The sequence below is a fragment of the Peromyscus maniculatus genome, chromosome 15 (assembly GCF_049852395.1).
Source record: "Peromyscus maniculatus bairdii isolate BWxNUB_F1_BW_parent chromosome 15, HU_Pman_BW_mat_3.1, whole genome shotgun sequence".
Taxonomy (NCBI): Eukaryota; Metazoa; Chordata; class Mammalia; order Rodentia; family Cricetidae; genus Peromyscus; species Peromyscus maniculatus.
The window spans coordinates 282389-308048 of NC_134866.1; the positions used below are offsets into that span (position 1 = coordinate 282389).

The 25660-nt window shown below is 39.5% G+C and overlaps 1 protein-coding gene across 2 annotated transcripts in view; it reads left to right on the forward strand.

Moving 5' to 3' along the window:
* Window positions 1-785: 785 nt before the first annotated feature.
* Window positions 786-25660, forward strand: part of Exoc3 (exocyst complex component 3) — a 33200-nt gene continuing 8325 nt past the window's right edge. Inside the window, exons 1-6 of one of the 2 annotated variants that reach the window (XM_006990024.4) lie at window positions 786-949; window positions 2553-2743; window positions 17064-17283; window positions 21087-21768; window positions 23922-24039; window positions 24811-24936. In XM_006990024.4, coding sequence (XP_006990086.1) covers window positions 2570-2743; window positions 17064-17283; window positions 21087-21768; window positions 23922-24039; window positions 24811-24936 — 1320 coding nt within the window. In that variant the 5' untranslated portion in view covers window positions 786-949; window positions 2553-2569. Of the gene's footprint in view, window positions 1031-2552; window positions 2744-17063; window positions 17284-21086; window positions 21769-23921; window positions 24040-24810; window positions 24937-25660 lie in introns of both variants that reach the window. The other variant, XM_042261332.2, reaches the window with a different exon arrangement.

Genomic DNA, 25660 nt, shown 5'->3' on the forward strand with positions numbered 1-25660 from the left:
CTTCATCATATCATTTGCATTGTAGTTATGACAGGTTACCCACATTGGTCCTTTACTGAATATCTGCCCTGACATCCACTGGTTTGGGAGATCCAGACTTTGTAGTGGTGTTATGGGTAGGTGTGCTACTCAACAAGAGTGTATGCAGAAAAGGTGAAAGAATAAGACCTGTCAGGGCATAGTTGTCAGACCTGATGCGTTAGTGGGAGAACTTAAACCCGTCAAAATTTACTAAAAGTTCATACCAGTTCAGGCTTTCCCATGAAAGTCTCTGTGGCTGCAGAGGTAGGGAAACTCGTAAAAAGTTTCTGGCTGTTCCTAGTTGCCAAAGCAACCTGATGCTTCCTTGCTTCCTTCAGCTGGAGGAATTCCACCAGCTGTTTTTTGCTGTTTTTGTTTTCTTTGTAGCTGCTATGGCTATGTTAACTATAAGCTATCCGCAGCACTCTCCTCTCTGTGCCTCCATCGTCTTGAACACCTGAAATCTACCAGCTGTCAGAAACCTCTGGAGGACAGGTGAAGGCAAGGTTAGCAAGAAGAAACAAATATACGAAGTATAAGTAGTGTAACTTTGAACACACGACACAGTAAAGAGATAGAGAGGTGTGGAGAGACTGAGGTGGCTAAGGAGAGGAACCGAGCAAGGGCAGACGTGAGGTGAATCCAGAGAAAAGGGGTGGGTACAGCAGGTGATACATCAGAAGAGAGGGCCGGGAAAGGGCCAAACGTCAGAAGGCTGAGCCAGGCCAGGATCCGCAATCCCTGGTCATTTTGAGTCTGTCACAAGGGGGAGGACATGCCTCCAAGGAGACTCCCGAAGATTTGCCCGCACAGCAACAGCCTTCAAGGCTACCCTGGTCCTGTCCTTCCGCCCCAACCTCGGAAACGGAAGTGACCTCGCTGCACACTTCCGGTCGGGCTCCGGGAGGTGGAAGCAACTTCGTGGACGGTGAGGAACCTCAGTTCTGGCGGCCTCGGGTCGTTGAGCTGTGGGCGGGGCTCTGCGCTGGCACAGTGTGCCCCTTCGCGGGTTTGTACTTCGGCGGGGCCCCCACTGTCCGACGTTTCTGGCGGCCTTTGGTGCGGCACCCTGGGCGGGTTTGGGTCTGTCCTCGATGAGCGTCCCCCCTTGGGCGGGGCTGTTTCAACCCTCTGAGTTAGTTCCCTTTTGCCCCTGTGGCCCCAAATCTGACAGTCCTCAGGCTGCCATTGGAACCAGGCTTGATGGAGATCCCGTGTCGTTTCTTACCTTCTGATTCTCTGTGTTCAGGTTTATAAGTGTATTCTTTCTTGCAAAGGTTTTGTCAGCTTTCCTTAAGCATCCTGTACCACTGCCACTGGACTGCCTTTCACCTGTCTGCTGGAGTGGGTGACACTGTGCCAGCAGGAGTGGTTGGATGTTGAGTTTAATACCTAGCCCTGTCAATAAAATTACTTAAAATAGGATATAGGTTTTAATGTCATTGGGAATGCTGAGAATAACATGTCAAAGCAAGAAGCAAAAACCTGCAATTGCAATTATGTTTACAATGGAACCTCAACTTTTAAAGAAATAGAGAAGAAAAATTAAAATAGTCTTGTTAGAAGTGGTTGCCTCTAGAATCCTATGTCTATTGCCTGCTCAGATTTTCTATTTGAGTATATATAATTTTATAATCAGAAGATGAAGATACTATTTGCAATGCTGTTCCACTTGAATGAGAAATGCAAAGAGATACACAGGAAGAAGTTACATGACTGAAAGTCTACAATGGATTTTAGTGGTTTTCTGAGACCAAATGGGAATGGAGAGTGAAAAGCTCCAGGAGGAGGGTTGTTTTTTTTTAATCATATCTGTGAATATTGAGTAGCTGAAATCAAAGGAAACAATGTTATTAATTTTCCTCATTTGCTAGATACTCAGCACATAGCCTGTGTTGGTCCATGACTAGGGTAGCATTGGATCTCAGATTGAGGGCTGATTGACCTACTATCTGAACATCTGTGCTTAGGGGAACAAACTACTTGAGTAAGGAGAATATGTACCTTTTGCTGTCTTAACTTTATTTTAAAGGTGTTAAAAAGTAAGAAATGGACTCTTGGGTACCCAGAGCAGTGCTAAGGGGGAGTCTTAGGACTCATATTTGCCCACTGGGCTGCTGAGATGTATGTAATAGTCATTGTCTTCCAGTGACTACTCAATGAGCATGGCCAGCAATGGGGTGACAGCTCCAGAAATGAAAAGTTGGTCTTTAATAGGACGAATAATTGTGATAGAGATGCCTTTGACATAGTCTTAAGTCCCTCTATAAATATCTTGTGTGTGTGCCTCTCTCATGCCTGTGAGATATCCGTGCTTCTCTTTGTTAAGGTAAAATCTTCCCAGCACTTGAATTCCAAAGATTTGTGGTTTTGTTAAGTTTAGGACCCAAGTTCAGCCTTTATTTCTGTGTACTGATTTAAATATCATAGAAATTCTCCTTTAGTTGCACTGTGATCACATGACCTGTGAATGGTCAGTTTGGTGCCATCACTTTGCCCTTTCTAACATACACTCTCCTTTGTGTACATAGTGTACCTGTGGTATGATATGTGCAAAGACTCTGCCTGCTTTTTGACCATGAAGGAGACAGACCTGGAGGCTGTTGCAACAGCAGTCCAAAGGGTTGCTGGGATGCTTCAGCGCCCAGACCAGCTGGACAAAGTGGAGCAGTATCGCAGAAGGGAGGCTCGGAAGAAGGCTTCTGTGGAGGCCAGGCTAAAGGTAGGGGAACATAGAAATCACGGGACAGAGTCATTTGTCTTAAGTTTCCGCTCTTCCCTACCCTGCTTGCCTACAGCCCTCTATTTTATGGAGATATTTGTCTCAGTTGAGGTTCCCTCCTCTCAGATGACTCCATCTTGTGTCAAGTTAACATAAAAGTTAGTCAACACAATATAATATATATTATGTGTATATATATTTAAATCTAGATTATGTATATGAGAGAGAACATGGTATTTTTGTCTTTCTTCTTTCTTACTGTTTTCTCTAGTTCCTTTCATTTAGAACAACAGTTCTCAAACTGGGGGTCACAACCCCTTTGGGGGTTGAATGACCCTTTCACAGGGGTCACCTAAGACCATTACAAAACACAGATATTTTACATTACGATTCATGACAGTAGCAACATTACAGTTATGAAGTAGCAACAAAAATAATTTTGTGGTTGGGGGTCACCTCAGCATGAGTAACTGTATTAAAGGGTTGAAGCGTTAGGAAGGTTGAAAACTGCTGTAGACTATTTCTTCACACCTCCTAAATCCTTTAAATTTCATGGTGTGTTTGTCTTTGTGTGTGTACTTATATCTAGTTTCTGCACTTCTGAAAGAAAACATGCAATATTTGTCTTTCTGAATCTCACTTATTTAATGTAAAATGATCTCTAGTTTCTGTCATCTATTTTCCTGCAAATGACATAGTTTCATCCTTCTTTGCAGTTGAATAAAATTCTGTGTACTTTATCCATTCATCTGTTGATGGACATCTAAGCCAGTTCCATGTCTTGGCTTTTGTGAATAGTACAGCAATAAACACTGATGTGCTCATGGTTATCTCTTTGGTATGTGACTTAGACTCTTGGATATATACCTGTGAGTGATACAGCTGGATTGTATGGTAGTTTTATGTTTTGAAGATAACTCCATACTTATTTCAGTGACTATACCAGTTTACAGAACAACCAGCAATGTATAAAGAAGGTTCCTTCCCCACCCCCACCATTGCTATCATTTGTTGTCATTTGTTTCAGTTTAAAAAAGAAAAATGTTTCTTCTTAGATTCATTTATTTCATTTTATGTATATGAGTGTTTTTTTCTGCAAGTATGTATGTGTACCTATGCTTGCCTGTTGCCTGCAGAGGTCATAAGAGGGCATTGGGTCCTCAGGAACTAGAGTTATGAATGGTTGTGAGCCCCCATGTGGGTGCCGAGGACTGAAGCCAGGACTGCAGGGGCAAGAAGTGCTCTTAACCACTGAGCCATCATCTCTCCAGCTCCCAGCATTTTATTTTTAATGATAGCCATTGTGATCAGAATGAGATAGAATATTAGTGCACTTTTATCTTTTATTTGGCTATTTTTGTTTGTTGTTTCTTTGTGTGTGATGTTTTTGGACATGTACTTCTGGCTGGCTTTGTACTCCTTATGTGGCCTCAATGTCACAGTAGTTCTTTTGCTTTGGGCCTTGACTGCTGACTTTCCAGTTGTGTGTCAGTCACCACATCCACATTGAGTATAGTTTTAATTGCCTTTTCCTGAAGACTGATGTTGAACTTTTTGGGTTTTTGTTGTTGTTTGTTTTTGTTTTTGTTTTTTGACATTTGTATTTCTTCTTTTGAGAGCTGTCCGTTTAATTTGTTTGTTTGTAAATGGATGACTTGGGGTTTTTGGTGTTGAATTTTTGAGTTCTTTATGGATGGTTAGTATTAATACCCTGTTAGATATAGAGAAGGCAAAAAATCTCCTGTTCTGTAGGCTGTCTCTTGACTTTTTTGATTGTTTCCTTTGTTGTTTAGAAGTTTTTTTAATTTCTGGCTGTCAATTCTTAATTATTACTTCTTGAGCCTGTTTGAGTTCTTTTCAATGTATGTTTGCCTGCGCTTATATCTTACAGTGTTTCTCTGTTTTCCTCTAGCATTTTCAAAGTTTCAGGTCTTATATTTTACATACATCTTTGATCCATTTTGAATTGATTTTTGTGCAAGGTGAGTGGTAGGGATCTAGTTTTATTCTTCTGCATGTAAATACTGCATTTTCCCAATACTGTTTATAATGAGACTGCCTTTTCCAACTATGATTTTGATACCTTTATCAAAAACTAAATGGTTGTAGTTATAATGCATTTATTTTCTTTCCTGTATCATTATTAGCCTATTCCATTGGTTTGTGGGTCTGTTTTTGTGTCAGCACCATGCTGTTTCTATTTCTTTCACTTTGCAGTATAATTTGAAATCCAGAATTGTAATGCCTCAAACTTTGTTCTTCCTGATTAGAATTGCTTTGACTGTTTCGAAGTCTTGTGTAGCAGGATGCTTTCTTATTAATAAAATCAAACCTGAGGCAAGTTATTGGGGTCCATGCTGGTAGATCAGAGAGACACAACAAGCCACAGCTATCTCACCTCACCAGTTCCTCAGCTGGTCCTGTTTCCTCAGACTGGAAGCCTCTGAGTCCTCACCCAGAATGAATCTCAGCTGAACTGTGTTGCTCCATAGCCTGAAAGCTTAACCAGCCAAAAAGCTTCTAGTTTCTCGTCCTCACGCCTTATATATCTTTTTGCTTTCTACCACCACTCCCTGGGATTAAAGGCTGGCTTTCTGGGATTAAAGGCGTGTCACCATGCTTGGCTGTTTCCAATGTGGCCTTGAACTCACAGAGATCCAGAGGGATTTCTATCTCTGGAATGCTAGGATTAAAGGTGTGAGTGCCACCATTTTCTAGCCTTTGTATCTAGTGGCTGTCTGTTCTCTGACCCCAGATAAATTTATTAAGGTACACAATATTTTGGGGAACACAATACCACCACATCTCCTCTCTTTTTGTCTAAAATTAAAGAAAGCTTATAACTAATACAAGAAAAACTATCCAATAAGTATATACAATATATACAGCCAAAAATTACATTAATGATGTCTAGTCCATTAACATTTGACAGATTCAGATAAAAACTCCATTATATATATTAACAATGTCCAGTAACATCTGATAAACCCAGACCAAAAAATTTTCATTACTTATCTTATTTAAAACAAGTAGTTCCTTTTTAAAAGTAGATTCCATAATCTCCCTTTTTATCTTATATCCATATTCACTCTTTTTTCTTTTCATAATAGATTCATTAGTCTACCTTTTGTCATTTTTATATCTTCCCCTCTTTCTTCAGTGTAGATTCAGTGATCTACCTATTTATCCTATTATTTCTTTATCTTTTTTCTCAGAGTAGATTCGATGATCTATCTCATATCTATATTCTCTTTTTATTCTTGCTTTCTAGGGGTGAAGATATCTTTAGGGAATCTTGAAAAGAAAATTTTTGGATTAATCATCAAGTCCTGTATCATTTGTCCAGTCTCTACATAATAGGAAAGTTCAGGGCTTGTTTCAAGTCCTTGTTCAAGTAGTCTGTCAGGCTGGATCATCTCAGCTAGTCCTCTAGAAATTGTCCTGACCAGTTTGTAGTCCAAAGTCGATTTTTCCATGGTGTTAATCAGCTTAATGGCTTTATCATAGTCCATGTGGAATCATCGTTGTAGGATCTTGTCATCTTTTTGAAGATTTCAAAGTCACTGTTAGGCATGGTCATGGTTTCCTGCAGACTTTTTTTTTTTTTTTTTTTTGCCTCCTCTGTGGTTTGGAGCAATCATAGTCTGATAAATGTCTGTCTCTCGGAACCATGAACACCCTAGAACAGAAAATCTTCACAACAATTTCTCCCCACCATTTTTCTTGCCAAACTTTTCCAAACTGACCTTTGCCGATGCTTTCTTGTAACACGATGGTCCTGGCAATTCTTCTCTGAACCAGCAGCAGTAAACCCTTCGTCCCAGGTAGTAGCATCACCGAAGTCACCAACACGATGAGGAGGAGCTGGCAATGTGGAGCAGTAGCCACTGCTTCCATGGTCCCACCACTGTTTGTGGTTCAGTCCGGGCCAAAGCTTCTCCCAAGCCTCCTAGGCTGGCCTCAAACTCAGGATCTTCCTGCCTCTGTCTCCTTCAGCAAATCCTACCGGCGTGTGCCACCACAACCGGCTGAGTGTAGCTTGGGCCTGAGCTGGGGCTCGCAAGGCCACAGGCAAACAGCTTTTTCATGAATTCGTAACACGAACGTTGGGCGCCAGATGTAGATGTAACCAACCGTGCTATTAAATAAGAAACACAGAAACAATGTAAAAGAGAAAGCCAAGAAGTCAGAGCTCAGAGCTAAAATCTCACCCTTCCTCCTGCTGTCCCAGCTTCGCGAAAAGAGACCTACTTCCTGTCGGTTCGTATTTTTAAAGTATGTTGTTCTGCCTTCTCATTGGTTGTAAACCCAAACACATGACTGCCTCGTCACTGTCTGAATGTATAGCCCCCTAGGTCTTAAAGGCATATGTCTCCAATGCTGGCTGTATCCCTGAACACACAGAGATCTTATGGGATTAAAGGCGTGTGCCACCACCGCCACACTCTTGCTATGGCTCTAATAGCTCTGACCCTGAACACACAGATATCTATGGGATTAAAGGCATGTGCCACCACCGCCACACTCTTGCTATGGCTCTAATAGCTCTGACCCCCAGACAACTTTATTTATTAACATACAATCAAATTAATATTTCAGTACAAATCAAAATAATATTTCAATACAATTAGATTACCACCACAGTCTTGTGCTTCTGTAACAATTTTAGGATTGCTTTTTATTATTATTGTTTTGTTTTTACATATCTCTTAGTTCTTTGAAAGTTTTGAGTTTCCCATAATGTGTTTTGATAATATTCATACCTCTAATTCTTCCCAGACTCATCCCCATTTCTCTGTCCAACCAACTTTGTGTCTTTCTAAAAAAAAAAAAAAAAAAAAAAAGCAAGCAACCACTTTCCAAGACCAATTTGTGCTGCCCAGATATTCTTAGATGTGTGGTCTTCCGCTGGAGTGTGGTCAACTTACCAGGAGCAACGCTGTTAGAGAAAACTGACCCTTCCTTTCCCAGCAGCTAACAATTGCCAACAGTTCCACTGCTAGGGGTGGGATTGTGTGCCCAACTCCCCTCACTATGCTGGAATTTGGTCTGGTTTGGGTTTGCACAGGTTTTGTCAAAACCACAATGAGTTCAAATGTGCAGCTGCCCTACTATATCCAGAAGATGTTTCCATGTGGCCATCCACTCCCTCTGGCTCTTATATACTTCTGTTATCTCTTCTACAATGGTCCCTGATTGAACATTGTGGGGAAGAAGGGGTAGTGTACAGTAGATATGTTCCCTTTAGGGCTGAGCATTCTACAGTTTCTTATTCTCTTTTTTTCTTTTTCTTTCTTTTCTTTTTCCTTTTCTTTCTTTCTTTTTTTTTTTTTGTTTGTTTGTTTTTTGTTTTTCGAGACAGGGTTTCTCTGTGTAGCTTTGTGCCTTTCCTGGAATTCACTCTGTAGCCCAGGCTGGCCTCAAACTCACAGAGATCCGCCTGGCTCTGCCTCCCAAGTGCTGGGATTAAAGACGTGCACCACCACCACCGCCTGGCTCAGCAGTTTCTTATTCTCTGCACATTGGCCAGTTATGAGTTTCTGTGTTAAAGACCATCTACTGAAAATAGAAGCTTCTCAGATGAGGATTGAGTGATGCATTGATCTGTCTGTAAAATGATAAATCATTAGGAATCAATTTATACTGTGTCCCTTTAGCAAAATAATAGTAGGTTCTCTTCTAAGTCGTATGAACTGTTTAACCATAGGTTCTTGGCCCAGTAATGATGCCAGGTACAGGTTTCATCTTGTGGAGCTGGGTTTAAATCCAAGCAGAAAGTAGTTGGTTACTTCCATGGTGTTTGTGCAATGACTGCACCAGTAGACATGTCTTCACAGGCCAGTCATTGTTGTCGCTCACTGAGTTTACAGCTGAGTATGAGTGATGATTACTCAGTTTGGGGAACATAAGCTTTCAGAGCTTCTGGATTTCATTGGTGTTTATTGTCTCCCTTGTCATCTCTAGTTTTATTAGTTTGGGCCTTTTTTCCCCATCTTGTTTTTTTTTTTTTTCTTTTTTTTTTTTTTAAAGAACTAACTCTTTAAATAATTGACTCTATGTATTATCCTTTTAATTTTGATTTCATTAATTTATGTCCTGATCTTTATTATTTTTTGATGTCTACTGTTGTTTAATTTTTCTTGTTCTTGTTTTTCTAAGATCTTGAGGTAGATCCTTAGCTAATTGGTTTGAGATCTCTGATTTTTTTTTTCATGTAATCATTCAAAGCTTTTCTCAAGATAGCCTTAGCTGTATCCTAAAGGTTCTGATAAATTGTGCCTTCATTTTTACTTACTAAGAATTTTTACATTTATATTTAGATATTTTTAATGACCTACTGATCATTCAAGAGAATTTTTCAGTCTTCCAATTATTTTTATAGTTTCTGTGGTTTCTCTTGCTGTTGATTTTTAGTTTTATTCCATTGTTATCTGATAAGATATAAGAAATTATTTGAAATTTTTGTTTTTATTTAAACTTACTTACTGTATGTACTAAAATGTGATCTCTGTTGAAGAAAGTTCCATAGCTTAATGAGAAAAATATTTATTATTCAAATGTTGGATAGGATACTCTGTAGAATCAGGTGTGTCTGAACTGTTATAATGAGTAGTTATGAATGCAGCCCAACATAAAATTATAAGCTTACTTAAAACATGAGATTTAAAAAAAAGTCCCATTGTGCAGTTGTTGACCACAAACTTTATAGGTAACGATATCATGTTGCAGTATCAATAGGTTAGACATGCTTGTGTACAGAAAACCTCTTAAGTCCATTTGATCTGTAGTATAGTTTAACACTGAGGTTTGTTTATTGATTTTTAGTCTCGATAATCTATTGATAATAGTGGGATTTTTGATTAAACCATTATTAAAGTATTAGGACCTGTCTGCCTCTTTATGTCCAGTAGTATTTTATGAAATAATGAGACCCATATTTGGTGTGTATATATTTACAGTTGTTATATCTTCATATTTTTAAGATCTTTTTATTCATTTATCTTGAATTATGTTGTTATTATGCCTCACTTTAAATTTTTTCTTTTTTATTCTTCATATATTACATCCTGACCATAGTTTCCCTTCCCTCTTCTCCTTCTAGCTCCTTCCCCACCCCATCTCCTCTCCCCCAGCTCCCCTCCTCCTCCTATTTCCCTTCAGAAAAAAGCAGGGATATCAACCAAACGCAGCATATCAAGTTACAATAAGACTAGGCACACACCCTCATATCAAAGCTGAACAAGGCAACTCAGTAAGAGGAAAGGGTCCCAAAAGCAAGCAAAAAGTCAGAGATATTCCCTGCTCCCACTATTAGGAGTCCCAGAAAAACATCAGGCTACACAACTACAATATGTATGCAGAGGACCTAGGTCAGAACCATATAGGCTCCCTGACTGTTGTTCCAGTCTCTGTGAGCCCCTAGGAGCCCTGGTTAGTTGATTCTGTGGGCTGTTTTTTTGTGTCCTTGGCTCCTCTGGCTCCTACAATCCTTCCTTACCCTCTTCTGCAGGATTCTCCACACTCCACCTAATGTTTGGATGTGGATCTCTGCATCTGCCCCCATCAGTTGCTGGATGAAACCTCTCTGATGACAATTGTGCCAGGCTCTAGTCTATGAGTATAGCAGAACAGCATTAGGAATCATTTCATTGACTTTATTTTTTAATTGGGTCCTAAAAAGACACTTGGTAGAATGTTGCTCTTCACAATCCTTTCTGGATCTATTTATGTTAGAATTTGTGTTTAATTCTTACAGGAAAAGTCTCTTCTAACTCTTCCAAAGAGATCAGCCCTTTGTCAGATATGGGGTTGGTGAAAATCTTTTCCATTCTATAGGCTGCCATTTTGTTCTAATGATGATGTCCTTGGCTTTATAGAAGCTTTTCAGTTTATGAGGTCCCATTTATTGTCAACAGGAAGTTGTCTCCTGTTCATTGCATTCAAGGCTATTCCCTACTTTCTCTTCTATCAGGTTCGATGTATCTGGTTTTATGTTGAGGTCTTTGATCCACTTGGACTTGAGTTTTGTGCAGGGTGATAGATATGGATCTATTTGCATTCCTCTACATGCAGACATCCAGTTAGACCAGCACCGTTTGTTGAAGATGCTTTATTTTTTTCTATTGTTTATTTCTGGCTTCTTTGTGAAAGATCAGGTGTCTGTAGGTATGTGGATTTATGTCTAGGTCTTCAATTTGATTCCATTGATCAACCTGTCTGTTTTTATGTCAATACCTTACAGTTTTTATTACTATAGCTCTGCAGTACAGCTTAAAATCAGGGATGGTGATACAGCTTAAAATCAAGGAACTCCAGAAGTTCTCTTACTGTATGGGATCATTTTAGCTATCCTGGGTTTTTCGTTTTTCCATATGAAGTTGAATATTATCTTTCTAAGTCTGTAACGGATTGTGTTGAAATTTTGATGGGGATTGCATTGAATCTGTAGATTACTTTTTGTAGTTGGTTTTATTTACTCTTTGGAGGCCCACCACCCAACTCCCAAATAAATACATGGAGACTTATTCTTACTTATGAATGCCTGGCCTTAGCTTATTTCTTGCCAATTTTTCTTAACTTAAATTATCCTGTCTATCTTTTGCCTCTGAGCATTTACCTTCCTCTGTTCTATATACCTTTCTTTCCTTCTTATTCTGTGGCTGGGTGGCTAGCCCCTGGCCTCCTCCTTCTTTCATTCCTCCCTCTTCTCTTTTTCTCCTTCTATTTATTCTCTCTGCCTGGTAGCCCTGCCTATCTCTCTCCTGACTAGGTATTGGCCATTCAGCTCTTTTTTAGACCAATCAGGTGCTCTAGTTAGGCAAAGTAACACAGCTTCACAGAGTTAAACACATGCCACATATTCTTGCATCATTAAACAAATATTCCACAGCATACACAAATGTGACACTTTTTTTTTTTTTTTTGGTTTTTCGAGACAGGGTTTCTCTGTGTAACTTTGTGCCTTTCCTGGATCTCGCTCTGTAGACCAAGCTGACCTCAAACTCACAGAGATCTGCCTGGCTCTGCCTCCCGAGTGCTGGGATTAAAGGCGTGTGCCACCTGACACGTCTTAAACTAACATTCCACAACAGCTTTTGGTAAGATGGTCATTTTTATTATGTTAATCCTACCAATTATGAGCATGGGAGATCTTTCCATCTTCTGATTTTCTTCAATTTCTTTCTTCAAAGACTTGAAGTATTGCCATATAGGTCTAGTTTGATTGACTAGAGTTATCCCAGATATTTTATATTATTTGTGGCTATTGTGAAGGGTGTTATTTTCCTGATTTCTCTCTCAGCCCATTTGCTATTTGTGTATAGGAGTTTTTTTTTTTGTTTTGTTTTGTTTTTTTTTTTTGTTTTTTTGTTTTTTGTTTTTAAGTTAATCTTGTATCTAGCCATTTCACTGAAGATATTTATCAACTGTAGGAGTTCCTTGGTAGAATTTTGGGGGTCACTTATGTATACTATCATACTATCTGCAAATAACAATACTTTGACTTCTTGCTTTCCAATTTGTATCCCCTTGATCTTTAGTTGTCTTATTGCTCTAGCTAGAACTTCAAATACTACATTGAATAGATATGGAGGGAGTGGACAGCCTTGTCTTGTTTGTGATTTTAGTCGAATTGCTTTGAGTTTCTCTCTATTTAGTTTGATGTTGGCTATAGGCTTGCTGTAAATTGCCTTTATTATGTTTGGGTAGGTCCCTTGTGTCCCTGTTCTCTCCAAGACTTTTATCATAAAGGGATGTTAGATTTTGTCAAAGACTTTTCAGCATCTAATGAGATATAGATTTTTTTCTTTCAGTTTATTTATATGAAGGATTACATTGTTAGATTTTTATATGTTGAACTATCTCTGCATCTCTGGTAGATGATCTTTTTGATGTGTTCTTGGATTTATTTTGAGAGTATTTTTTACATCAATGTTCATGAGGGAAATTGATCTATAATTCTCTTTCTTTGTTGAATCTTTGTGTGGTTTGGGTATCAGGGTAATTGTAGCCTCATAGAAAGAGTTTGGCCATCTTCCTTCTGTTTCTATTGTGTGGAATAATTTGAGGAGTATTGGTATTTGCCCTTTTTTGAAAGTCTGGTAGAATTCTGTGCTGAAACCATCTGGCCTTGGGCTTTTTTGATTTTGAGACTTTTAATGACTGCTTCTATTTCCTTAGGGGTTATAGGCCCATTTGAATTGTTTTTCTGGTCTTGATTTCATTTGGGTATGTGGTATCAATCAAGAAATCTGTCCATTTCTTTTAGGTTTTCTAATTTTGTGGAGTACAGGTTTTGAAGTATGACCTAATGATTCTCTAGATTCCCTCAGTGACTGTTGTTATATCCCTCTTTTCATTTCTGATTTTGTTAATTTGGATATTCTCTCTCTGCCTTTTAGTTAGTTTGCATAAGTGTTTGTCTATCTTGTTGATTTTTCTCAAAGAACCAACTCTTTGTTTCATTGATTCTTTGTATTGATCTCTTTGTTTCAATTTTATTGATTTTAGCCCTCAATTTGATTATTTACTGCTATCTACTTCTCTTGGATAGGTTTGCTTCTTTTTGTTCTAGAACTTTTAGATGTGCTATTAAGTTGCTAGTATAAGATCTTCCGAGTTTCTTTATGAAGGCACTTAGTGCTGTGAACTTTCTTGTTAGCACTGTTTTCATTGTGTCCCATAAGTTTGGGTATGTTGTGCATTAATTTTCATTGAATTCTAGGAAGTCTTTCCTTCTTTCTTTTTGCCTTGACCCAGTAGTCATTCAGTAGAGAGTTGTTCAGTTTCTATGAGTTTGTAGGCTTTCTGTGGTTTCTGTTGTTGAAATCCAGCTTTAATCCATGGTGGTCTGATAGGATATAGGGGGTATTTCAGGTTTTTTGTATCTGTTGAGACTTGCTTTGTGACAGAATATGTGGTCAGTTTTGGAGAAAGTTCTGTGAGGTGCTGAGAAGAAGGTATATTCTTTTGTGTTTGGGTGAAATGTTCTGTAGATATGTTAGGTCCATTTAGTTCATAATGTCTGTTAGCTCCCTTATTTCTCTGTTTAGTTTTTGTCTGGATGACTTATCCATTGGTGAGAGTGGGGTATTGAAGTCTTCTACTAATAATGTGTGAGATTTGATGTGTGATTTAAGCTTTAGTAATGTTTCTTTCACAAATGTGGTACCATTGCATTTGGGGCATAGATGTTAAGAATTGAAACATAATCTTAATGGATTTTTCCTTTGATGAATAGGAAATGTTCTTCCTCATCTCTTTTGATTAATTTTGGTTTGATGTCTATTTGTTAGATATTAGAATAGCTAAACCACCTTGCTTCTAAGGTCCATTTGCTTGAAAAATCTCTTCCCAACCCTTTACTCTGAGGTAATATCTATCTTTGATGTTGAGGTGTGTTTCTTGTATACAGCAAAAGGATGGATCTTGTTTTTATATCCATTCTGTTAGCCTGTGTCTTTTTATTGGGGGAATTGAGTCCATTGATATTGAGAGATATAAATGACCAATGATTATTAATTCCTGTTATTTTGTTGTTGTTGTTGTTGTTGGTGGTGGTGGTGGTGGTGCGTGCGTCTGTGTGTGTGTGTGTGTGTGTGTGTGTGTGTGTGTGTGTGTATGTGTGTGTGTGTGTTTTCCTCTTTTTGTTTTGCTGGTGTGAGATTATTTATTTCCCATGTTTTCATGGGTATAGTTAACTTCCTTGATTTGGAGTTTTCCTTCTAGTACCTACTGTAGGGCTGAATTTGTATGTAGATACTGTTTAAATTTGACATTGTCATGCAATATCTTGTCTTTTCCATCTATGGTGATTGAAAGTTTTACTGGGTATAGTAATCTGGGCTGGCATCTGTGGTCTCTTAGAGTCTCCAAGATATCTCTACAGGCCCTTCCAGCTTTTAGAGTCTCTGTTGATAAGTCAGATGTAATTCTAATAGGTCTACCTTTATATGTTACTTGACCTTTTTCCCTTGTAGCTTTTAATATTCTTTCTTTGTTCTTTATGTTTAATGTTTTGATTATCATGTGGCAAAGGAACTTTCTTTTTCTGGTACAATCTATTTGGTGTTCTGTAAGCTTCTTGTACCTTTATAGGCATGTCCTTCTTTAGGTTAGTAAAATTTTCTTCTATGATTTTGGTAAAAATATTTTTTAGGTATTTGAGCTGGGATTCTTCTTCTGTACCTGTTATTCTTAGGTTTGGTCTTTTCATAGTGTCCTAGATTTCCTGGATGTTTTGTGTCAGGAATTTTTTAGATTTAACATTTTCTTTGATCAGTGTATCTGTCTCTTCTATCATATCTTCAGTGCTTGAGATTCTCTCTTCTATCTCTTATATTCTGTTGCTGATGCTTGTGTCTGTAGTTCCTGTTCACTTATCTAGATTTTCCATTTCCAGAATTCATTCAGTTTGTGTTTTCTTTATTTCTTCTATTTCTGTTTACAGGTCTTGAACAGTTTTATTCATTTCCTTCACCTGTTTTGATTTATTCATTTCTTCTAATTGTTTGTGTTTTCCTGGATTTCTTTTTTTTAAGATGTATTTATTTATTATGTATACAATGTGTTCTGTCTACATGTATGCCTGCACATCAGAAGAGAGTACCAGAACTCATTATAGATTTCTTTAGGGGATTTATTCATTTCCTCTTTTTTTGTTGTTGTTTTGTTTGTTTTTTTATTTTTTGAGACAGAGTTTCTCTGTGTAACAGCTCTGGGTGTCCTGGAACTCACTTTGTAGACCAGGCTGGCCTTGAACTCACAGAGATCCATCTGCCTCTGTCTTCCAAGTGCTGGGATTAAGGGTATTCATTTCCACTACCATCTTGATAAAGTTAGTTTTAAGGTAGTTTTCTTATGCTTCCACTGTGTTGGAATATTCCGGCCTTCTGTAGTAGGATAGCTGGGCTCTGGTGGTTGTATATTGCCTTGACTGTTGTTGATTGTGTTTTTACATTGTTGTCTAGGCATCTGAATCTGGGATGATTATAGATCTAGGTGCCGATTTCTGCGTTTGTCTTTGTTGAATAGGTGTTTTGTTCTTTGGTTTCTGTTTTCTCTTTGGTCTTCTAGTCTGTGTCACATGGATTTCTGGTGTCTGGCATGACCTCTGGTCTGTCAGGGAATCACCAACTGAGTTGAGGGCTGGAATTCTGGTGGCTAGCTTGGTCTTTGTTTCAGCAGGAAGTCTCTGCCTGAGTTAGGGGATGGGACATGGTAATGAGGAGAGTGGGGATTGGGGTAGTAGGCAGGGGCACTGAGAGAGTGGTAGTTCTGCGGGTGTGCCCACCTATCTGGGGTTTGTCAGCCCACATGGTCTCTGGTCCGGGAGTGAATCTCTGCTTGAGTTAGCTTCTCTGTTCTTCTGAATGGTGTGGCCTATGCCTGAGCAGCTAATATATGCCTGTGCGGGTGGGGGCATAGCAGTGGGTGGTGGTGGTGGTGTGGGAGGGGTGTAAGTGGGGTGGGTTGTTAGTATTCGAAACCAAGGGTGTAGGAGGGTTCTCGAGGGCAGGCGGGCCTCTTTTCTCTGACTGGCCTGGTTATACCTTCTTGGTGGATTGTTCCCTTAATTAATATGCATCTGTATTTATATCTTCTGACTAATTGTGCTTTTAAGACTACTTTATCAAATCTCAGAATAGTGATTCAATTTTTGTTTGAAATCTACTTTATTCTGTTTCAGAAAAGCTACGTCACCTTTTCAGCTTTCATTTGTTTAGTAAATCAACCTCTATCCTGTCATTCTCTCTGTGAATATCCTTGCCAGTAAGGCGTGATTCTTGTAGACAATAGATACTTGGATCTTCTTTTCTCAATCCAGTCAACTAGTTTGCATCTTTTAATTGGAAAATTAAGGCCATTTTATATTTAGTTATTGAGAGCAGTTGGACTAATGTTTGGTCTTTGCTCTCTCCCTAGCCAGATAGAGTTTTGCTGGTTTACTGAGCTGGATATGATAGAATCTTTGTTCTCCTTTGTTAATCTATTACTTTTTAAATTTATTCTTTACTGTACTCTCCTGAATGAAACATTCCTCCTCCCATGATTCTTTTAAGTATCATTGAAATGTAAAGTATCATTTAAAATGTAACATTGTTCTGTTCCCAGGCAGTATTGAAAAAAAAAGTTCCTGTGTTGAGTCCATTAAATTTTTCTTTTTCTTTTTCTTTTTTTCTTTTCTTTTTTTGGAATTGGGTAGTTTTTGTTCTCCTTAAATGATTCTTTCTGAACTTGATTCTCCCTGGAAAAATTTATTCCTTAGGAAATCATATATGGCTGTCATTGGCTCTGCTTACCTGCATGATGTCTCCCTTAGGCTGCAATCCAGTCACAGCTAGATGGGGTACGCACAGGCCTGAGCCAGCTCCACAGTGCCCTGAACGATGTCAAGGATATCCAGCAGTCACTGGCAGATGTCAGCAAGGACTGGAGGCAGAGTATCAACACCATTGAGAGCCTCAGAGACGTAAAGGATGCAGTGGTGCAGCACAGCCAGCTGGCCGCAGCTGTGGAGAACCTCAAGAATATATTCTCTGGTGAGTGGCAGATAGTAGAGGGGAGTTGGGGGAGGATTGAGGTGGCTGCTAGAACACTGTGATGGTACCTTTCCAGACACATACCTGCTCTTCCTTCACACACTGGGAGCTCTGTGAGACATGCAGAGGCAGGCCAGCATTTCTTTGCAGTGTACTTTTTAGGCCTGTCCTCGAGTGCACAGTAAGCTCGATTCTGCCTGCTCAGATAACTTCTCTGAATATGATTGGAAAGGGTCAGTTGAGCAAAGGTAAATAAGGACCAGTAGAGAGCACACTATTCTGTGTCAGGTGGTGGTACAGTGCACAGCCAGTGCTTTTGGCTGTGGACGAGTGTCTAGGAGTGGTCTGTACAAGAGTAGAGGGGTAGCTGACTGGGTAGGATGGGAGACAGGCCCTGGACCTGTGAGAACAGCAGTTGTTAAGCTAGGGCAAGTAAGTGCACAGGCCAGCGAACAGGTGGGATGGGAGCCAGGTGGGTAGAAGAGAGCAGGGTAGGAGTCTCAGTGTAACAGCCAGATATGGGAGGATCCTGGGAAAGAGGCAGACTGACTGACTGGCCGGAGTTATCTCTCTGCTACCTGTGTTAGGGAATGCAGAATGCTTTACAGCTCATCCATGTCAGCTGTCTCCAGTCATGAACTCTTTTCAGTGTCTAGAAAATCTTGAGAAACATTGGCCAGTTTGCTAGTGATATGACTGCATTAGGGCTTTTCTTTGTAGAGAGATCTGTTCAGATTTTCTACTGTTTTGTTTCTCAGTCTGGTAGGGTTTTGTTTCCAGGAATTTGTTTGATCTGGGTTGCCCAGTTTCTTGGTATTCAGTTTTTCATTGTTCTCTCTTACAGTCTTTTTTTTTTTTATCAATTTCTGAAAAATTAGTAAAAATATTCCTACTTTCTTATCTTAATTAGAGTCCTTTTTCTTAGACCATTTGAGCTAAGGGTTTGCCAGTTTCCTTGATCTTTTCAAAGGACCAAGTTGTCTCTATTGATTTTTATTTTCTGTTTTTGTATTCTCTATTTTGTTTATCTATTCTGATCTCTATTATTTCCTACCTTGTAGCTTAGGGGTTAGTTATTCTTTTTATAAGATTTACTTATTTATTTTATGTATATGAGTGTTTGCCTACATTTATGTTTGTGTACCACATGCATGCTTAGGGCCTACAAAAGTCAGAAAAGGGCATTATATAGAGTAACTGGAGTTGTAGGTGATTGTGAGCCTCTGTGTGGGTGCTGGGAACTGAATCAGGTTCTCTGCAACAACAGCAAGTACTCTTAACCACTGAACCATCTCTCTAACTCATCTTCTTTTTCAGCTCCTTAAGTTGTAAAGTTAGGCTGTTGGTTTGAGATCTTCTTAATGGAAGCTGCTCTAGAAATACGTTTTTCATTGTATCCACTGCTGTACTGCATTCTCCAAGTTTTGTTATATTTTCATTTTCATTCTTTTCTACATACCTTTCAGTTTTCCTTAGGGTTTCTTCTTTTCTCTGTTGATTAAAAGCAGTGTTTAATTCAACAGAATTTGTAAATCTTTCAGTTTTCCTTCTGTTACTGATTTCTAACTTTATCTGTTTTATTTGAAGAAGATACTTTGTACAGCTATATGTTTAAAAATCTACTGAGACTTAATTTGTTACCTAAATGCAGTCTACCTGGAGTCTGTTCCTGTGCAGTTAAGAAGAATATGCATGCTGTTCCATCTTCAGATCTTAACTTCACTAACATGAAAAAACTATTTCTACATAACTTCATCCCACCCTTCTTCAGTTTCTTCTTTATACCTTGAATATGTCCAAAACCAAACTGACACTGTATTTGTTTTTCAGATCATATAGAAAACAAAAAATTATGTTAAATACTTGCTTTTGTTTTTACTTTTGTTGAGATTTTCCCTACTTCATTTTTTATTTGTTTGGATTTTATTTTATTTTATGTATTTGTATTAGAATTTTTAGGTGGTCTCATGTAACTTACGCCAGTCTTGAACTTACTATGTAGTTAAATATGACTTGAATTTTTGATCCTCTTACCTCTATCCCCTAAGTACTAGAATTACAGGTGTGTGTCACCATTTCTAGCTGAAATGTCTTCATAGCTCCCAGTTATTGTCTTTTTACAAGTTATTGTCTGTCTTTCCATTTCTCTCATAGGATTTTCCTCTAGCATGTCCTACAGACAGGTCTAATTGTAAAGTTTTTTTCAGCTTTTTCTTATTTGGGAATCCTAATTTCTCTCTCACCTTTGAATGATTGTTTTGCTATAAAAGATAAAAGATTCTTGGTAAAAAGCTAGGCTTGATGGCTCACCACTGTAGTCTTAGCACTTGAAGGCTAAGGCAGGAAGATTGTTGCAAGTTTGAGGTCACTATGGGCTATAGATTGAGACCTTATCTTAAAAAAAAAAGAAGAAGAAGAAGAAGAAGAAGAAGAAGAAGAAGAAGAAGAAGAAGAAGAAGAAGAAGAAGAAGAAGAAGAAGAAGAAGAAAGAAAGAGAAAGAGGAAAAAGAAAAACCATTGCTAGTTTTTTTTTTAAGTGCTTTCAGTATATAATCCCCAAATACATCTGGTGTCCAAAATTTCTGATGAGAAATCTGCTAATGATATTTTTTTAGGAGTCCTTTTATGTGATAAGTTTCTTCTCTTACTGCTTTCATGGTTCCCTCATTCATTGATTGATTGTATTCCATCTTAGTATGGATCTCTTGGTTTACTCCTCTTACAGGTCATTGAGTTTCTAAAATATTTACATTAATGTCTTCTATCAAACTTTGGAAGATTCTAGCCATTATTTCTCTAAAGGGTCTCTCCCCTCTTCTCTCTTCTTTTAAGGTTACTACAATTATATGATGGTCTGCCTTATGGGTCCATGAGTTCATCTGGGCTCTGTCTACTTCCTTTAGCCTTTTTCTGTCTGTTCCTGATAATTTCCATTATCCTCTCTTAACATTTTCTGGCTCCATCTCCTGCCTGCTCAAATTCTCCTTGCACCTACTTTAATAAAGCAGTTGTTTTAATTTTTATGTCTGGTAGACCTGACATCTTCTGAAGCACTGTGTATTGAATTTTTTTTATATACCTTTGAATGGGGTGTGCTGGTAGTGTGCTGTGTGTTCTGTTTCAGGCATTTGATTCTAACATGATAAACCTGGATGTTGGGATCTGTTAGAATTCTGGTTTTAGATTGTTTTACACAGGATCCTTTTATGTCTTTTCTAAGCCTTTTCCTATGCCTGAGCATGCATAGTGATTTTTCTGACATGTCCTGTATGTATATGCATGTATACACACACACACACACACACACACACACACACACACACACGTGTGTGTGTGTGTGTGTGTGCTTTTGAATGCTCTTATCTGATTGACTGGAAGTCAAGAGATAAAAAGAAAATTGGAGAAAGGAAGGTAGTCATCCTCTTTATTTCCTGGAGTTCACATCAGAAGTAGTAGCTATAAAATATTAGAAGCAGCCTTCAATAATCAGAACATGGATCACCATACTTAAAGCATGGGATTTTTTTTTTTTTTTTTTAAGCTTGGGAAAGATGACATTCACTGGCTTAGAAAAAAACACATATAGCTGGACTTGACCATAATTACTTAATTTCCATCTAGGCCTTCTCCTGGGAGTTACTAGCCTTTCATAGACTCTAGAGTTCAGAACCATTAGGGTCTGTTGGGTAGCTGTGCAAGTAGAGAGATGGATGTCAGGTGCCTCCTGCTTTACCTGCTGTCATCTCTATGTGTACACACAGCCTTTATGCATTTTAACTGAGTCAACTTGTGCCTTTCTCTAGTGCCTGAGATTGTGAGGGAAACCCAAGATCTCATCGAGCAAGGGGCTCTCCTGCAGGCTCACCGGAAGCTAATGGACTTGGAGTGCTCACGGGATGGGCTAATGTGTGAGCAGTACCGCATGGACAGTGGTAATAAACGGGACATGACCCTCATTCATGGCTACTTTGCTGATACACAGAACCTCTCTGATGAGCTGGCTAAGCAGCTGTGGATGGTGCTGCAAAGATCACTGGTCACTGTCCGCCGCGATCCCACCTTGCTGGTTTCCGTTGTCAGAATCATTGAAAGGGAAGAAAAAATTGACAGGAGGATACTTGATCGAAAAAAGCAAACTGGGTTTGTTCCTCCTGGGAGGCCCAAAAACTGGAAGGAAAAAATGTTTGCCATCTTGGACAGAACTGTGACAACTAGAATTGAAGGTACACAGGCAGACACCAGAGAGTCTGACAAGATGTGGCTTGTGCGCCACCTGGAGATCATCAGGAAGTATGTCCTGGATGATCTCATCATTGCTAAGAACCTGATGGTCCAGTGCTTCCCTCCCCACTATGAGATCTTTAAGAACCTCCTGAGCATGTACCACCAGGCCTTGAGCACTCGAATGCAGGACCTTGCGTCAGAGGACCTTGAGGCCAATGAGATCGTGAGCCTCTTGACATGGGTCCTAAATACCTATACCAGGTAGAACTGATTTCATGCCTTATGTGTTCTTTTATCTAGGAACTTCTAAAAGCACACTGACCAATAATTTACAAATAGTCTCATGTGTTTTGAACTGGTACCTTTTTCTGGTTTGTTAATGTCTTTCTGTTCTACCTGTTGGGGATTACTCTTGAGGATGAACCACCTCGTGTGGTTACAGTTGTTTCTATGTGGTCTTTGCTGTCTGCCTTGAGTACTCTGTTGTGTGCCATGGTATTATTTTCTGTGCTCACTGTGTGCATTCTTGCTTCTTCACAGTGATTCGCTGAGACAGGTATAGTATTGGAACATTTTATAGATTAGGAACATGTGGCCCTAGGAAATTCAGTGACTTGTTCAGAGTCACCAGGCTGGTGAAGAAATCACCAAGTTTAGTTTTCCTTACAGTCCACTGCAACAGTTAATCATCCAAATATAAACAGTTGTACACTAACTTAGTAGTCCATACCTGTAGTTCCTGAGTTCAGAGACTTGAGTGGAAAGATGGTTTGAGCACAACCCGGGCAGAATAGCAAGACATATCTCAAAAATAAAGAAATAGCCGCCGGGCGGTGGTGGCGCAAGCCTTTAATCCCAGCACTCGGGGAGGCAGAGCCAGGCGGATCTCTGTGAGTTCGAGGCCAGCCTGGGCTACCAAGTGAGCTCCAGGAAAGGCGCAAAGCTACGCAGAGAAACCCTGTCTCAAAAAACCAAGAAAAAAAAAAAAGAAAAAAAAAAAGAAATAGCAACAAGAATATATAGAAAAATATGTAAACTATATATAGAAAAATCAGTTATTCCTTTTGCATTGCAGCTTGAGACTATTACTTTATGTGAAAGAACATGAGCCACTTTTTGCGTGAAGTAGTTGAAGGTGGACTTTGAAAAAATGTCACTGGGAAGCTTTTGTGAGATGCTTTAAGATTAGGTAATTAAAATGGTTATTTAACTTTGCTTGGTTTTATAGGTAGAAAACAATATTAAGTAATATACTGAAATTTTTGTTTTTGCCCATCTTGTTACTGTGGAGAAAGAAAGTATGCTTTTAACAGTGAGGTTTATTTTGTATGTGGTTTTAACTATTTAGAGTAGTGTGTTTCTTTACCTCAATATGGAAAAATGTGAACAGAATGAAATTGTCAGGTATGGATAATGATCATTATTTGATGATACCCCTTTTAAAAGATTTATTTTTAATACTTTTAATTATGTGAGGTTATGTATGTGTGTGCATATGGTTATGTACATATGAGTGCAGGTACCGTTAGATGCCAGAGGTGTTGGATTCTCTGGAACTGGACTTACAGATAGTTGTGAGCTGCCTGACATGGGTGCTGAGAAATGAACTCAGATCCTCTGAAAGAATAGCAAGTGCTCTTAACCACTGAGCCATCTCTCCGGCCCCATTATTTTATAACTTTTACATGTACAGTCCTGGACCTTAGTTTTTAACCACTGTTGGGAGGTCCAAATAGTCTCCATTATTCCATTCTGTAGTCTTTTACCCCTCATAGTCTAGACCGTGTGTCATGTGTCCTAGACTTTTCTGAACCAAGTTGCATGAACAAATACATTTTCTCTGAAGCTTAGAATTTGTTTCCCTGCCTTCTGCACAGTAAAATGAATGTTGTCTTTCTTTCCTTGAAGACATGTTTCCTTCAGTAACATTTATTCTTTGCCTTAGTCTCACCCTCATATAGGGATTAGTGACTTTTATGACAGTGCTTAGTATTCCAAATAACAGTACTTATCCATTATCTTCTTACTTAATGAGTGTGACAATGACAATTCCTATTTGCCTGGTCCTGGTCTCAGCTCTGGAGACAGTGAGTTAAGACAGACAAACCTTTGTGGACTCGTCCCTGCATTTGAATGCAAGTTCCCTGTGCATCTGGCACAGTATGATGAGGCCATATGGAGATTATGTAAGTGGCTGTATAGCCTGCATGGTGACATCATGGAGGGACCTCCAAATCCTTGACCTTTCACTCTGTGCTCTCCATGAGACCTCTGCTCTTCCTGATTTGTGGAGTTGTAGAAGTGTTAGCATCCAGATCTCTAGGAGAGTGCATTTACATGTCAAGCCATACATGTAGACTTACTTGAGAGTGTTCTGTTGTAGTTTGTCCTTTACATCTGGTTTTTCACTGCAGTGCAGAGATGATGGGGAATGTGGAACTAGCCCCAGAAGTGGACGTTAGTGCCCTGGAGCCTCTACTCTCTTCAGATGTGGTCTCTGATTTGCTTGACACATACATGTCAACACTCACGGTGAGTAGAACAGAAAATGCTTAGTGGTTGTCTGTTTGAAATGTGGTGAGACATTTGAGCTAACTCTCCTCAGTAGACTAGCTGTTCCTCTGGGCCTTGTCATGTCCATTTTCTGTGAAAGAAGGGACACCCGATTCTGGTTCTGGAGCTCATTTGAATGCGTTTCACAAATGTGCGAGTCTCTTCTGCTGGAGGAGCCAACCTGTGCCACCCACTTGGCTGGCAAAGCTTATGTCTAAGGTAACATGAGCCACCTTAGCACTGTGTTCCAATGAGGGGTGGCAATTTGGGGACCATGGGGCCAGTCTGACATCAGTTTTACAACCAATAGGTAGTCTTAGTAAGATGAAAGGTGCAGCAAGATGGCATCTAAGCCACTACTGAGGGTCCCTGGGGTATGGAGACCTGTATTTTGCTGTGGCCTGAGATGACTGGGCTGCCAAGTCTGTTCTCTAATGGCCTGGGCCTAACCATCAGATGCTGGACATCTGGTTTTGTCCTCCAGCATAATGTTCATCCATAGCCTTCTTGATCCTTTGTGCTCTTTATCTACAGTTAGGGTTTTGGTGTTCCACATATGCGGAGACCAGTATGAGCACCACATACCAGGGAATTGCATGTGAGGTGCCTGCTCTAGCAGGCTCTATGCTTGGGAGCAAGGGTTGCTGTGAAAAGCTGTGTCTGGTCTGGGCAACTGTAAGTGCTGTGTGGAAAAGTGTTAGATATAACTCAGAGCCTGTTCTTTCCCTTTCCATGATATCCAACTCCTAGTCCAACATCATTGCCTGGCTTCGGAAGGCACTGGAAACAGACAAGAAAGACTGGAGCAAAGAGACAGAGCCAGAAGCAGACCAGGATGGCTACTATCAGACTACACTGCCTGCCATTGTGTTCCAGGTACAGGCCCTGAATTTAAAGGTCCCATTTCCCATGTGGTTAATAGGATCTGTTGGTTTCATAGGCGGAGAATACCTCAGTCTTCACAATGTAGCAAAGATGTCAAGAACACCCTCTCCCTGAGGCTTTCTGGAGCTAAAGAAACTGAGGCTCAGGATTATACTCACCAAGTCATGTTACCCAGGATCAATGGAGATTTTCCAGAAGATCATTTTGGGTCTGAACTGGAAGCTAATTATATGTTGGTTGTGTGCAGTGCTCCCATTTCTGTGCTTATTTACATTCCGTGTTGGTAAGATGTCAAGTCTTGTCTTCAAAATGCCATAATTGAGTTTAATCTGGTGAAACCCAGGAAACTTATATAGCATTTTAAAGATACTTTCTTATCACTAGACTGTACTGGATATTAGGTCCATGTTCGCATTGAAGGGACCTGTATTGGCCCAAGACACCCTAAGACCCAAGTTCTTGGCCCAAAGATTTATTTGCCCCAGAGATACAAGGGAATAAGGAATACAAGGGTAGGGAATAAGCGACGAGGGCAGGAGATAAAGGACTAGGGAAAGGGGGATGTGAATAAGGGGGTGGGGAGGAGTATTTGTCCTGGGGGACAAAGGACTGCCTCTGCTTACAGAGGAGACAGACATGGTCTCTGGGCAAATAGCAGTTTATAAAGGTAAAAGGGGAAACCTGGTATTAGGATGAGGTGTTTAATTTTGATTGG